The sequence below is a fragment of the Heloderma suspectum genome, chromosome 3 (genome assembly GCF_057233095.1).
Source record: "Heloderma suspectum isolate Gila_16-S chromosome 3, 16-S_ref, whole genome shotgun sequence".
Classification (NCBI taxonomy): Eukaryota; Metazoa; Chordata; class Lepidosauria; order Squamata; family Helodermatidae; genus Heloderma; species Heloderma suspectum.
Window position 1 is genome coordinate 318272819 of NC_139460.1, and position 16212 is coordinate 318289030.

General features: G+C 47.0%; 1 protein-coding gene across 1 annotated transcript; it reads right to left on the reverse strand.

Moving 5' to 3' along the window:
* Positions 1-715: 715 nt before the first annotated feature.
* On the reverse strand, positions 716-15992 carry AHSG (alpha 2-HS glycoprotein). The gene is made up of 7 exons (XM_084847582.1): positions 15730-15992; positions 14194-14304; positions 10746-10830; positions 8403-8569; positions 5392-5502; positions 4248-4349; positions 716-1722 (listed from the first exon to the last, which is right to left on the reverse strand). The coding sequence occupies exons 1-7, from the start codon at positions 15940-15942 to the stop codon at positions 1465-1467; spliced, it is 1047 nt and encodes a 348-aa protein (XP_084703708.1). The 5' UTR covers positions 15943-15992; the 3' UTR covers positions 716-1464.
* Positions 15993-16212: the final 220 nt, after the last annotated feature.

A 16212-nucleotide genomic window follows, 5' to 3' on the forward strand; every position in this document is an offset into this window, starting at 1 on the left:
AACTTGAGCAGTGGTGTCTTTACATGGGAAAGGAAGCAGTAACATAGCTGGACACCAGCTGAATGAAACTTGGACATTATGTAGGTGATAGGACCCCCCCCCCCACCGCCCCTTTGAAAAGAACCAGACAACTCTATTCAGTATCTTTTGTCAGGACTTAAGAGGCATTGCCCCAGGACACCAACCCTGATAGCTGTACTTACAGATGAGGCTTTTAACCTGCCCCTTTACTGAGCCTTCTGCTTCCAGATTCTTTGTGGGATTAATATTGGATCCTCTACAGGCTTTTTTCTGGGTTTTTTCCTTCTCTGCCTTTCTATACATTCCATTACATAACCTCTAGGTTGCACTGTGATTTAACAGAATTGCACAACTAGACCAGGGTTTCATTCCACTACTCCCCCATATACCGGACTTTCCCTGATCAACACCTCCCCCCTTGTGAAAATGATTGCAAAGCACGGGAGAGGCCCTGAGGGATGATGTCATCATGTAAAGCACCCACAAACTACTGTGAGTGAAGAATCAAGAGCACACAATAAATGCCTTGTGTACAAAGGCTCTAAAAGTCAAGCATCACAGAGTTGGAAGAGATCCTGAATCTCTTTGCAATCAAAGGCATTGGGCAATAAGGATCCCCTGAAACCCCAAACCCATCACAAGATGTTCAAGCCTTTAGGACATCCCATCTCACAACCAGAAGCGAAACAACAAGGTAAGGAGGCTTTTGAGTTTAATGTTTTATTTTTGAAGCACCATCATTTGGTTGTCAAAGTGTCAGAATATAGTTCTTCCAGCATTGCTCTGTGATATGACATGACATTTTTGTACATTATTATTTCTGATTATTCCTAGAGAATACCCCTGATAAGTCTTTCTGGTCATTTCTGTCCAACGCTGTGTATATTCTTCCCTTGAAACACAAACACACTCCACCAGATTCTGCACCAAACGGTCATGCATTTTTTACCTAAATTGTACGGTGTGCAAATTAGGATGTTGTTATTTAATTTGTATAATTTATTCTGCTTCTGCCACCCCAGGGGTGGGATAGCAACCTTGGCATAGGGTGGAATCTCTATTCTAGGACTAACGTATGTCCTGCTCGGCTCTCCTCTTGCTCCCATGATTTCTCCAGGCACTGTCTCTGTGTTTTTCACCTGGTGTCTCCAGTCACAGGAGCTAGAAAACTGCTGTTAAGCTAAAGATGACAGAGGAGCTGGAGAATGCTAAATCTGTGGCGAGTGCCAGCATCTGCCCTTGTACAAAGCCAAGGGACATAATACACGCAGCCCTTCTTATCCCAGAGAGCAGATCTTTGAGGGCTATTGACATTTGCTGGAACTTATCAGGGTAAAATCTTCTCGGATTCAAGGATTTAAGTTCAGGCTTAAGAGAATACAAAAGGCATTTCATGAACTAGGTGGTCCTGTGGTTTCGTGGGGGTCTTCCACAATGGCTGTCCTACATTCTGAAATGACGTACCCTTCCTGGACACTCCTGGATGTTTGGTCCAACTGGCCCTGGCTCTGGTTTGCCTAACACTACTGCTCTTTTGACCACTGGGCTTGCTACTTTAAGAATTTCAGCAGAGTGGGACTCATGTGAGACAAGTGTGTCATTGTGAAAATGTATGAGGTCCAGGACAGTGTGGCCAACTCTGGGAGGAAGAATGTCTTTTCCTAAATGATGCTCAGTCAGCTTGGCCTGGAAAGCTCCATCCTAGAAAAGAAAAACATTTATATCTAGCCTGCTTTTGCCATTGACCCAGAATACAATCCCAATATTACTATTAAAAACAGCACAGAGTCTTGTAGCACCTTAAAGACTAACACATTTATTCTGGCATAAGATTTCGTGGATGCGGTCCGCTTCATCAGATCCATCTGTGGATCTGATGTCCATGCCAAAATAAATGTCTTTAAGATGCCACAAAGCTCTTTGTTGCTTTTGCTGCAACAGACAAACACGGCTACCCCAATTGTTGTTGTTGTTGTTGTTATTAAAATGGCTTAGGCAGCTTTCTCAAAACAACAACAACAAAAGACTCAGTGTGACTTACAATTGAATTAAAACATGAAAACTTGAAAACAGCTACAACAATTATCCATTCAAATGCAACCACCACACAAAATAGCAAAAATGTCAGCGACAGCCACAAACAATTCAATATGAACATTTTGACTGGAAGGTCTGAGCCAGTGCAGATCCAGCTAGGACTTGATACTGGAGTGCAAGTCATAAGAATATAAGAACATCAGAAGAGCCGTGCTGGGTCAGACCAAGGGTCCATCTAGTCCAGTATTCTGTTCACACAGTGGCCAACCAGCTGCACATTGGAAATCCACAGGCAGGACATGAATTCAACAGCACCCTCCCACCCATGTTGCCCAGCAACTGGTGTACATAGGCTCACTGCCTCTGGTTCTGGAGGCAGCACATAGCCCGCAAGCCTAGTAGCCATTGAGAGCCTTCTCCTCCAGGAATTTGTTCAACCCCCTTTTAATGCCATCCAAATTGGTGGCCATCACTACATCCTGTGGTAGTGAGTTCCATAGTTTAACTATGTGCTGTGTGAAAAAGTCCTTCCTTTTATCTGTCCCGAATCTCCCACCAATCAGCTTCATGGGATGACCCTGGGTTCTAGTATTCTGAGAGAGGGAGCTCCCTGCAGCCACCCCCCAAGTGCCAGTGGGAAAAGATGATTGGGGATGGTGGTAGCAGGAAACAAGCGCAGCATCTTCACTTGGCATGGGCAGCTGCATCCCAGGGCATTACTTTTCTTATATAGGAACACAGGGAGCTGCCTTATACTGAGTCAGGCCATTGACCCCCCTAGCCCAGTATTGTCGACACTGACTGGCAGCGGCTCTCGAGGGTTTCAGGCAGGATTCTTTCCTTGCCCCACCTGGAGAAGCCGGGGATTGAACCTGGGACCTTCCGCATGCAAAGCAGGTGCTCTGTCACACTGAGCTATGGGCCCTCTATATAAAAAGAGGAAAAAGGGCTGACCTAATCAGCTGGGGGGTGGGGGAGTACAAGTGATCAGAGCATTGGGGGAGAAGGGAAAGGGTGGCAGAGCATCATGGGAAAAAGCATGGCGGCAGTGGCGGAGCACCAACAGCCCCCCTCCCAGAGGACATCTTGCTCCAGGCCCTCTCAAGCCTGGCAGAGCCACTGTGCAGATCCCTTGGAGGGGACGAAACGTTGCCACAATGGCCGTGCGTCATTGCCACTGCTGAAGGGGCAGTGGAGACACGCCCTTACATGGCTGGTGATCCTCTCCAGCACACAGCTGCTTGTATCTAAAGAAGGATTTTCCATGACCAAGGAACTGCTAAGAGCTGAGGTGGTGGGCCGCAACAGGAGGCAGGTACTGCTGTACCTTTTCATAGTTGTGTGGGAGCATGGAAGTTAGCGGAAGCAGCTTTCGTCATCACACTATGGCTGTGACATGCTGCACTTATTGAACTTTCAACTTCTCCTGTTCTGTTAAAGGTCCCCTGTTACATCTGGGCTCATTACCAGCAGCAGATTAGACCACCTTTGCAAAGGGTGATCCAGGAGGCAATCCAACTTAGCCTTTCTCAGACCATCTGGGAACTTGTTGGAGGGTGGGGTAGAAATCAAATACAAACACTTAAATAAAATAAATAGGTTGGTTCCTTTGCTGATGGAAGGATCTCTTCCTTCATGGGATGGCGTAGTGCAGGTAATTCCACTGCTTGAGCAACAGGGGGTGCTGGAAATACAGTATCCCTAGTCACCAGTGCTGCTCAGAAGAATGGAAGAGCCGAGCAACAGCCAAAGGACAGCAAGAGGTGTTGGGAAGAGATGTGTCAGGACCCGGGGCGGGGGGGGCGGGGCTGAGAATTTTGTAGGGAAGCAGGCAGATTGATCCTGATGGAGAGTTGAGGGTTGGCTCGGGGCTGGCTGCTCTGGAAACATCAGTGGGAGGAGAAGTAAAGGAAGCGTGACCGGGTCTTAACAAGCCAGCTGGGGAGGCCACATAATCGCAGAGAAACTGCTGAAGCCCAGGAGACGCAGGATCTCATGCAAGAGGACCGGAGGTTCTGCCTCAAGTGTGAGGTGGCAACATCTGGTGCCCACACTAGCCTCCCCTCCCCTCCCCTCTACTCCCCTGCCCTGACACACACACTACTTCAGACCCTTCCCAAAGAGCAAGTGCAGAACCTTGTCAAAGGGAGACAAATGGATGGGGGAATTCCTGAAAAAGATGGTTGTACCTGGTGTTCATAGACAGCACACTCCACTTCGACATTTTCAGAAGGAAGCTGGTCAGGAATAAGAGGCTTCTGGAAAACGGTTGCTTTGCAGAATCCAAAATGCTGGAGGAGGAGGGGGGGGGAGGAGGAGGAAGCCATTAAGACACATCAGGAAAGAAAGGATGGTTTCCCAGCCATGCATCTCTGTGCAGAAAATCCCACACTCCCATCTTCTGCTGGATTGGACTAAAACTCCACCTAGCCAGATGTCCTGCTTTCCGCATGCTTCCAGGAAATCAACAAGCAAGGCATGAAGGGAATAATCTTCCCCTGCTGTGCCTCCGCGCAGCTGGGGTCCAGGGACACTGCCTCTGAACATGAAGATTCTGCTCAACCATCCTGGCTGAGAGCTGCTGATAGACTCATCCTTCTCCAGGAATCTGTCTAATCCCGCTTTAAAGCTAGCTAACAACCATCACCATATCTTGTTTCTTGGCTTTTGCATTTTGTTTCTCCCATTGTAAGAGACTGACATGCCTCTCCCAAGGCTTAGATACTGGCAGTCTGAGCTTTAAGCTAAAATAGGCTGGTATGTTCTCTATTTTGGCTCCACCTCCTTTGCCTTCCACCTCGCCCACCACTGGAATGTGGCCCCCGAGAGTTTCTCTAAAATTGGATCCAGCCTTCACGCTGAAAGAGGTCCCTGACCCTTGGTCTACAGAGATTTATATCCACTAAGGAAAGAAACCCCAACATCCAGTCCTGTTAAATTCACAACTGGGATGCAAGAGAGACAGCAAGGAGGTGATTGACATGGCTCTGGCTTGCAGGCTCCTGCAAGCACTGGCCATGTCTCTTCCCGCCCCACGTGCGCTGAACTCCCAGCTTCTCCCTGCACAAAGAAAAAAAAGGGTGTGGGGTGGGGGACAATGACATAATGGGATGGGGCAGGGCTTTGGAATGGGGCCTTGCCCCCATGACATCAGAACATATAGCCTACTGGCTTGGTTCAGGGCGTGATCAATCCGCACCCTGGACAAAAATAGGTTCCTGCCATTGAGTGAAAAGCACAGGAAGCCTGCTAGACAAAAGGGCTGAGAAGCTGCATTTGACCCCAGACAATTCTGCAGTGAATTACTTTGGACAGGATTGTTGCCCCACTTACTGAATGCGCGCCTGTCTCCACGCGGCAGTCTTCCACATGGTCCTGAGCTTCCTGAGCTGAGCAGTTGGTGGCAACAATTGCAAACTCCACAGTGACTGAGTGAGGCAAAAGCTGGGAACAGAGCAATGAAGATTTTAGCCATCCTTGCCGTGGAAATGACAGAACGGAGCAGAAATGGTCAAACGAGCGAATCAAGCAGCGGCCTGCAACACCAGAGCTGCATGTTTCCCTGGGGCACCTTTGTCCCCTATCAGCCCATCAGAGTGCCTTATCCTGAGTCAAACCATTGGTCCTTCTAGTGCAGTGTTGTCTACTCTTTTGACTGGCACTGCATGGTCTCGGGCAGAGACCCTTCCCATCACTGTTGCCCCAGGCCCATTTCAGGTAGAGATGCAGGGCACTGCACCTGGGGTCTTACGCATGCAAAGCATATGGTCTCTTGCTGAACTGTGGGCACTCCCCTCCTCTTCTTTGTGGAGGTCCACAGAGCAGCTTATGGGACTCCTAACGGGAGAGGGGAATGCCATGTCCATCTGGAAGTGAGGGAAGCATCTCAACAAAAGGCCAGTCCCTTCCACTTTTGTCACTGGAGGCTAGGATTGGGGTGATCAGCTGCCAGGAATGACAGGTTAGATTACTGCCATGCACTCTATCTGGGGATGCCCTTGAAGACAGTTTAGATGCTTCAATTGGTTCACTGTATTAGCCTTCAGGGATTTTACTGGAGCTGGTATCTTTTTCAGACAATTAGTCTCAGAGGATGTCTTTGCTGCACCTACTTTTTAATAGACAGCTAGAAAGATAGTTGTTGTTAGTATCATCATCATCAGTAGTAGTAGTAGTAGTTTTATTGTTCTATTTGTAAGCCACCTTGATTATGTTTTCAAAAAACTAGGACAGATATTATAGTAATAAATAAATAACTAAATAAAATGGCTGTGTAAAAGAGGGAATTTTAATAGCTGTGGCATTTCTCACCCTCACCTGTGACAAACTTCATGATCACCCCATGAAGTTCATTGGTAGGAGTTTCAGGACAGAGAAAAGGAAGTACTTCTTCACACAGCACATTGTTAAATTATGGAACTCACTTCCACAAGAGGTAGTGATGACCACCAATTTGGATGGCTTTAAAAGGGGGTTAGACAATTCATGGAGGAGAAGGCTACTAGACATGATGCCTACGTGCTACCTCCAGTATCAGAGACAGTATGCCTCCATATTCCAGTTGCTGGGGAACCCACGTGGGAGGACGCTATTGTACTCATGCTCTGCTTGTGGGTTTCCACTGTGTGAACAAAATGCCTGGAATGGACTAGGTGGACCCTTGGTCTGACCTTGCACGGCCCTTCTTGTTCTTATGCTCCCGTTGAGATTTCCTGCTGTTATTAAAGGCACAGGAGCCCTGCCTTCATGGGTGTCTGCAGGAATTTTTCCAGGGATGTAGGGTGGCAAAGGTGCCGTACACCTCAGTTTGTGGTTGTAATTCGTGCACCAAGTGCACACCACTACAACATACCTGTGTGCTTTCCTTCGATGTGCGGGTTTTGCTTAGTGTCATATTCCATGACATTTAGAATCTACAGAGTACTAGAAGATCCTGGGAACTGAATGGCACTAATACAGAAGAGTGTTATACTCCAGAAGCATAATGAATGCCAAGAATCCGAGTTCCCCACTTACTGGGGAGCCACAGTTTGTGGCCGCACGGGGTCCTGTGGCGAAGGAAAGAGGGAGGCTGGAAGAAGCCAGAGGCTGCACAGCAGCAGCAGCGGCGGCACCCAGCAGGACATCTTCTGAGCTAACTGGAGTGAGAATGGCTCGACGGGGGCAGGGCCAGAAGGTAGCAGACTAGGGTGAGAACCTCCATAGGCAGGTTTCACTCTGGTCCACAGGAGGCCCCCCAAAGAGGGAGCTCTGTTGCTGCATAGACAATGCTGTCTCTGAATTCCCCACCCACCCACACCTGGTAGCAACAGATTGTTTGTTATGAAGTTGCAATTACTTCCTAACATGGAAGGCCCCCTGTGAAGGTTTGCGGCCTATAGAGGCAAGGAAAAGGGTCAGGTGTAGAGGCCTGGAGATTTTGTTGGGAGGGAGTATCCCTGAGAGGAGTAGTTTCATTTCCCTGTTTAAGTTTCATTTTAATTTCCCCAGTTAAGTTTCATTTCTTCAGATCTGAAGCAGTACTTTCGATTTTGGGGAGGACGGTATAAAAAGAGAGTCAGAAAGGCCAAATCAGTAAGAGCAGAGTCAGGAAGAGCACAGCAGGAAGAAGCAGCCTGAAGCAGTCTAGTACAGCTAGGGTAGAGGTACTTGCGTTTTTGCAGCTTTTTCTTCATGCCTTTTGAATCATTCAGCACTATTGTGTAAATACCTTAGTTGTGATTTGCTTGCTTTAATTTACCAGCAAACTTTTGTGGTTAAACCTTGGGTGTAGAGTATCAATCACCCCACATCTATAGCCTAAACCCCACATTACTGGAAAGGGTAAGGCAAAAGAAGGAAGGAAGGGCTCTTAAGGAGGCAAGAGCTCCTTAAGGAGTTGTGCAGGGGGTCCAGGTCAACAGTGGAACCCCAACACCCACCAAAAGGCTTAACACACTCAGAAAGCTTAAGACACTCAGATAGTGGGTGTGTTAATCATTGCTGTGACTTCATTCATTGGCTAAAAACACCGAAAGGCAGGAGCAGGCTAGCTTCTCACAAAACAAACGGGGAGAAAAGTGGCTGCACGTTTTGCCTCGTATCTCAGGTTTTACAAGGACTAGAGACTTACTTTGTTTTTTAAATGAAAGCTGGGAATCTGGAGATGATGGCTTATCTGGGGGCAGGGGCCGCTGCATTCCTCGCTTCTTCCTGCAGACACCCATGCCCTCCCCCCTGGTTCACTACTGGGGGCGTTCAGGCTACAAAGCCACCCCTGGCCCCGTGCTGATCTTTGTCAGCCACACGGCCTGGCAGAACACTCAGCCAGACAAGGCAGGGGTGATCCTTGCTCCAACACTTACCACATGCTTCCCTCGTGAAATCTCGTGCAGTTGGTAGAAGCCTGGGGTGGTACTTTCAGCATTGAACTTGGAGAGCGCAACGTTAGCTGCGTTCACCACATCGGCGTCATTCAGAGCCGACAACGTTGAACAGTCAGGGCAAAGTTTAAGAAGATCTTCCGCTGAATCTGAGGAAGAAAAAGAGGAAGAAAAGGGTATGGTTTTTAAAAAAAATAAAAAGTGGGTAACATTCGTGGCAGGCTACTCCTGAAAGTTTATGGTAGCTGACGATGAAGCTGTGGGAAGAACATATTATTTATTTAGTACATTTTCATCCCACCTTTCCTCTGTGGAACTCCTTCCATCAAGTACTGATGTTGTGTCCGGAATTTGGCTGGAGGCTTTCTGGGGCCTCGCCTCGCCTCCCTGTCACCCTCCATGTCATCCAAGCAAGGCCTCATCAGCCAATCCATAAGTCATCAGACAGGCAAATTCCATCAGGCTCATTCTTGGTCCTTGGATTGGGATGTCTCTTTTCCTCATCTGAGAGTGCTCTGTGCTGCAAACTCTCTCAGCGCAGGTCTGCATTGCTCTCTCTCTCTCTCTCTCTCACCTGTGCATTTGGTTTCCCCTCCAGCAGCTGTGCAGTGCACCACTGGAGCTAGGCAATTGCATTGCACTTTGCCTCTCAGGCTCTCCCCCCCCGCCCCCACCGCTAATTGGCTCCTGACTCCCCACCACCATAGCCTCCTCTGGTAGCCCAGATCACAGCAAGTCAGCCCACTGCTAAAGCAAGCAACAAGGCAAAGCTAGAGAGCCCCTGCTGGGAGTGAGCAGGTACTGCAAAGAGGGGGAGCCTGCATCCTGCTTTTGAGATTGCTCACTCACGGAAGTTTGCGGGTCCTTTCATGACATCATTAACCTCCAGGACACATCCAGAGGTATTTCCTGGTTTTTCCGTCTCAAATAGATCCGGAACTAATGAACCATTTTTTAAATTCGGAATGTAATGTGATTAAAACAGCCACTAGATGGCACTGTTTCATTGAGGTCTACGGAACACTGAAAATGGAAAACACATGGAAAGCCTCCACAACTGGAGGCCTGTGGGGGTTTTCTTTAGTGTAAAGGCAGCCAGAGAAAGAGAGAGAATGAGAGATGATAGCAGAAAGCTGCACTTGTTATTTGGAGCCGCTGGTGGCCCTCTGACCTTTCAGTAAAGAACATTGCTTTAGCTGCTATGCGGTCAATGTAAAACACCCCAAACCCCATCACAAGTAATGTCATGTACATTTATACTTGGGATGCTAGGAAGTTGCTTCTGTGTGTGCATTAGGACTTGCAGAGCTCTTCCTTTCCATAGCAACCCCTTGGAGCAGCATTTAAAGTACTGTGAGGGTCTTTTGCTGGAAGTAACAGTCAGCACCCTTCTGTGGTGCGTGGGAAGGCTGTAGAAGTGTGCATCTGATTTCTTCAGATCCTAGATATTGAATATACAGGGTTGGGTCCAGTTTTACGCTGGATCAAATGAGCTGATGGAAGTGGACCTTCTCACCCCCTCCTTCCCATGGCAGCCCCTCCAGCCCCCTGAAAATGCTACATAGAAAGTCAGGAGACCCTGCTGAATGGGGTGAGCTGTGCTATGTAGGGGAGGGGGGATCCCCCAAAATTGAGCAGAGGAAACTTCTGTGAGTGGAGCCCTCCTCTCAAGGAAGGCAGATCCTGGATCCAACCCACCAGTATAATGAAGCAAAATAACATTTTGATAGCATTTTTTAAAGTGTGCTAAATATTTCACCCAGGGACTGAGGTAGCAAAGAGGAAGGGCAAAGAGGAAGGGCACCCAGGCCATTAGGCCAACTGAATAGTTGCACCCCTTCCTTCTATGATCCAAGCAAGAACACCAGCAAGGGAAGGTCTGCCTGGCCCCAAGTAAATATTATTATGAGATTGGGGGTTGGTCTGGATCACCCATTGGGGTCCCTTCCAAGTCGGTCATTCAGGTTTGCTGCTATTCATCCTACTTATTTGTGAGGTTTTCTTTGGGACTGTGGCATCACGGAAAAGGCTGAGCACCTCCCCTTCTTGGGCACCAGGATCCTGACCCCCCCCCCTGCTATTAACCACCCCCCCACCCCCAGATTTCCTAATGCATGGAATGTAACATGTAGTTTGGCCTGCTTTGCTGCTAGAGACCCCAAGAAGGAGGCTGAAGTTTGAAGAACAACAATGTTGACAACTCACACTCATAAAATGTTAACAAAAGGCAAAAAATAGGTACAAAATAGAGCCAGGTGCAAGAAAACTATCAGTTATTGGCTCTGTCAGCCTGGCTGAGAACCCCAAAGCAGCAAAATAGATTACCTGGAGTTGAATGGCATCTGGTGCCGATCACCTTGAAGTCTTGGTCCAGTTTGAGTAGTCTGACATCACAATCAGCTTCAACAGCCTGAATGATCAAAAGAAGAGAATCATAGGTGGCAGGTCTGATTAGGATGCATCCATCGAGTAGAAAATCCCAATTGTGCAGCATTTAGCTAATAAATGCTGCACACAGCTACTTTTGGAGTGGCATGCTATGGTTGGTTTAGGGCGAACCAAGCAAGACCAACATCCAACACTGAGCTAGTAAACTGTCATTCGTCTGGTCACCTGTGGTGGGTAAGAAATGCCTCAAGGAGAGCAAGCTGGGGTGAATTTTTATAATAAAAAAAAAATTATAATGATTTTTTTCATGACTTTTTAAAAAGTTATGATTTTTATAACTTTTCTATACTGCCTCTCTGGAAACCTCCCCCCCCCCCAATCAAAACAGTTTACAAAAGTAAATAAATGGAAAAATAAAGAGCACAAACAGATAAAAACACAGTAAAACAACCTTAAAAACAATAACAAGAATTTAAAAAGTCAAATTAAAAATATGTCTTGGCTCCCTTTCTGAATGCAGAGAGAGCGGGGATCAACTGCGCTTCCAAAGGGAGTGTGTTCCTGAGTCTGGGAGCAACCAATGAGAAAGCTCTTTCCCACATGCCTGACAAGCGATCCTCTGAAATTTGTTGTTGTGTAGGGTTGTATAAACTGGAAGGAAGTTGGTTCCCTTTTTTCTTTTGGTCATCAGTGTGCCCAATAACATACACACCTTTAAGATCATAGAATCATAGGGTTGGAAAGGGCCTACAAGGCCATCGAGTCCAACCCCCTGCTCAATGCAGGAAGTCTGATGTGCATATACTAGAGAAATTCAGTTCTTTTTTGGCTTGATGGAGTTCCCTCGCGTGTATGTCTCACTTTGCATCAGCAAGATGAGCTACAGGCTGTTCCCTGAATTCTGGAAACTTTTTTGCACATTTTTGGGGGGAAGGTTCTGCAGTTTGTGCATACTTCTGAGCAATTTGTGTAAATTTGGTTGTAATTTGTGCAAATTGTTCAGAAATGTCTGCATATTGCAGAACCTCCCCCCCCCACACACACAAACACCCAATGCACAAAATTCCCAGAAAAGCAGGAACCAGGGGGGTGGGGTGAGCATAGGAAAACATGTCAAACTCCACCCCGCGAACAGATTTCTCCAACATCCCTAACAGACACACATAGACAAATTTAACTGACCAATTTCTGGTGGATGACTTAGTGTCTGCTATTTGCTGGGATTCTTGCAAAGGATGCTGGAATACAACAACTATTATCCTCAGCCAGCATGGATGGACCTTTTGACCTTATCATGGAGGTTTTGACGGGCTATTTATTACAAAGAACACAGTGGACTAGCAACTTCAGTAGACATATGTATAAAGTTGCACCTTGGATCATTTTTTTGCTTGCTTCTCAAGCCATGCTGTCAATGCTTGTAGTCAATACTGCTTGAATTTACACATGTTGAACTTGTAAAGTGAGTACTTCCATTTTGTCCACCCATGTTGAGCCATGGGGCGACTTTCATGAATTATTCTCATAGCTATATTCACATAAAGTGAAGGTCAGCACTTTTTGCTACTAATTTTATTTGTTTGTTTGTTTGTTTGTTTGTTTATTTATTTCTATACTGCCCAATAGCCGAAGCTCTCTGGGCGGTTCACAAAAAGTTGCTACTAACAAAAGTGAGACAATGCACAGTAGCACACTTTGTACTTTTCTAGCTGATAAGAATATTCCTCTCTGCTGTGAGAAATGGTCTTTTTGCCCAGAAAGAAAGGCCTCCCTTTCTCCTTCTGGGTGAAGGGAGGGAGGGTGTGTATAGGGATGGTGGAGAAATTTGAGACGGAGTAAAATGAGCTCAGATTTCTAAGAATCCGACCTGCGGAATCTGCTGCGGAGCATCCCCCTCAGGCCACGTGGAGTCCATGGGCTTTCGGATGATTTTTTTACTTTCCCGAAATTTACACATATACATTCGTAGGAAAATACATAAGTTTCTGCTGGGAAACGTTGAATGGAATGGGGGACAATGCTCTAAATGTTACGTACTAAGGTAAATTATGTAAATACTTATGTAAGTATTTACATATTTTCCCACATGATGAAAAACAATATTTCCATCCATCTGTGCGCAGATGATGGAACAAAAGGCGCCGGACAATCCACGAAACACAGATGGAGCAGATTTTACACAGTCCGTACATCCCTAGGTGATTTTACACAGCAGATTTTACACAGTCCGTACATCCCTAGGTGTGTGTGCCTTCTGACAGTCTTTGACCTAGTGAGACAAGCCCTATAAAATCCCGGGCAGGTTGGTCTGTTACCTATTCTTACCTGAGAGGGGGAAGGTGCAGCACCTGCTCAGGCAACCAGCCCCTTGGGTCAGCCCCCATCACTTCATGGGAACCGGAATGAGTGTAGCTGAGAGCTGAGGGTATGTGTATGTGAAAGCTTTATCTTTGCTTTTAATACCTGCATCTGTTTTCTATCAATAAACCATCATTCTTTCACACAAGTGGACTTGAGTCATATTGATACCTTCACTTCTGTTTAGTGTGGGTCCTGGTCCTGGTTGGATCAGGCCTGAGGTTTAAGACACCCTGTCCCTCACAACAGAGTTAGACCCCTCTCAGATGCAGAGGCCGACTCCAAGCCTAGTCCTGGGGAAACAGGTGCCCAAAGGTTCAGGCTCAGCCAGCTGCCAGACACAGAAGTGCCAGCCTGAGGAATAAGGATCCCTCATAGAATCATAGAGTAGTAGGGTTGGAAGGGGCCTATAAGACCATCGAGTCCAACCCCTGCTCAATGCAGGAATCTAAGTCAAAGCATCCCTGACAGGTGGCTGTCCAGCTTCATCTTGAATGCCTCCAGCGTGGGAGAGCCCATTGCCTCCCTAGGAAATTGGTTCCATTGTCCAGTGCCATGAGTAGACCATTCCTCAGCTGGCACTGATGGCCAGCAGCTGTGCTTTGGTTGGGCCCCCGAAAGTTCAAGAGAGCTGGAAGAATGTCTGTCCGCCAGCTCCCTGCCTCGTGTCTCCCTGATAACCTAGCTCTTCTCTAGAGCGCCCTATGTTTGGACTTTGAGATGACCTTGCCTTTGGTACTAACCCTGACTGATTCACTAGAGCTCTGCCCTTGCCCCACTGCAAGCAGGACAAAGAGTGTCTCCTTGGGATCACTTAACACAGATTAATTATGCCTTCAGAGATGCTGATTATGCATTCTTGCTGTGCAAATTAAAATCACAATAATTGGTAAAGAGCAGACCATCCAAGACTGAAGTAAGCCCACACCTGGTGTAATGGTGAAGAGGGCACTTGGATCCAGGACAATGAACATGAATATGCAAGCTTAAATTCTCTACAAGGGTAACCCAAAGTGCAGACACTCACATGCTCGAGCACTGGCCTTACTGGGCAATTTGCAGCAGGCACTGGGCTAAGTACATGGCACATCGTCTCTAATAAGTCCATCTCAAGGTTAAAAATAGTTCCATCTTGCCCCTGGGAAGAAAAGAGAGAAGATAATTACAGCTAAATTTCTCCACTTGTTGATCTCTCTTGCATGTTTTGGTTTTATATTTTGGTTTTTTTTTTTTTTTAACCAACATACAACTTAAAGCCCACGTCATACCACACTTCCCGCTGTCAATTTCCCTAGTAATGGATGCCCTGAAACACAAGGTAGAACGGTAAACACTTCCAAATGTTCCCAGTAGCCTTGGGGTTTGGCCCTATCTTCTTGTCAGACTCAGCGCCATAAAGGGAGCAAGGCAGAACAAGAGACAAAGGGAAATCTATTGTGGTTTCCTGACCAGGATACTTTTCTAGAGTCCAGGGTAGACACCAGAGAGAACCTGTGCTGGTCTGTTGGTGCCATGAGGCTTCCTTGCAGGTTTTCTTTGCTTCGTTATAGTTTTCTTCATTGGCCTTGGCAGCAGAGCAAGAGCAAGCAGGCTGGGTCCCCATCTGATGTCCCCTTGTTCAGGATGTGCTGCAGGTTCAGTTGCTGGTATGCCTCAGAATTTGTGCAATGGAAGAAATAGCAGTTTGGCACGCAAGAAACGGCACTCGCATGCTGGCTTGACATGCTAAGCTGGTGTTGTGATGCCACTATGGATGGCAAACAATGGAGCCATTTGTGTGCAAAATCTCATATCTACATTCATTCCAAACTCATCAACAGCCCAGTTCAATTCTCTTTTAATGCTTAAGATTTTTTTTAATGTAACAAGTCATGATGGGATGCTGGAAGAAAAGAACGAGCGTGCTTTTGAACAAAAGGGTTAGCTAGTGCCTGAGCGAATTCCAAGCCCTCCTTCACCCTGCTGCCTTGCCACTTTCCCCCACAAATGACAAGAATAGCTGTGTTTATTCCCAGAAAATTGTATCTGGACACCAGCTGGAAAAAGGACATTTGAATCCCCTATACCAACTAAGTAATAAGCACTCCTGGATTGCAGAATGAACTCCAAATGCGTTTATCATCCACGTACATACAGTCTCATTGCTTTCTCGGTGGGAGGTTAGCAAAATAAACCACCTGATGAGGGCTTTATGCTGAAGCAGATTCTCAGACTGGCCTCGCGCAACCCAAGCCCTATTAGTGGTGCTCTTCTGCGTTGGGGCCAGGTGCAGGCCCCCTCTCAGCAGAAGAAGCAGGAAGGCCCCAAATTCAGCAGGACTGGCTTATCACATTTTGAAGCAAATGAAGATGTACCCCTTACCAGTGGAGGCTGGTGGCTCGGATGGCAGTGGGACGCCACCAGCCTCCACTGCCCCTTACCATCTAAAGAGGGGCCCCTGTAAGGCCATTAAGTCCCAAGTCTAAAATTACCTACCTTTACCATGTTTTTAGGAATTTACTTCTACAGTTAAATGAGCCTAAACGGCCCTCACTTCCAGTGTATCATTTCAGGCAGCACTTACCTGGGATGACACCTTCTTGACACTCTCGATTCTGTTAAGGGCAAGTTTATATCCATGAAGAGTATGGGCGTTGATGTACTCCGCTGCTATGGCTGCTGCATGTTCGACCTCAGGGCTATCGCAAGCAGGAAACTGTATTTGAGGTAGAATAGGTAGTTGTGCTATGCATCCTAGGATTTGACCCAGGAGTGCCAGAGCTACCAGTGATTTCATAGCTCAGGGTGCAGAAGATCTAGGAGGGGCGTTCTGCTGGAAGGAAGGGTGGAAGGAGCCCACACAGAGCTCCCATTTATGCAAGATGCCACAACCATCCCACCATTTGCATACATGAAGGCCTGCAATCTTTGTCCAGGGTCCAGAAGGTGACTGCAAACAAGAGAAGGAGAAAAGTAAATATGTGGGGACATGGAGTCAAAGTTTTATTAGATAAGAACAAAATTGCGAAGTATGCTAAAAAGAAGATGGCCAGAGCAACACACACAA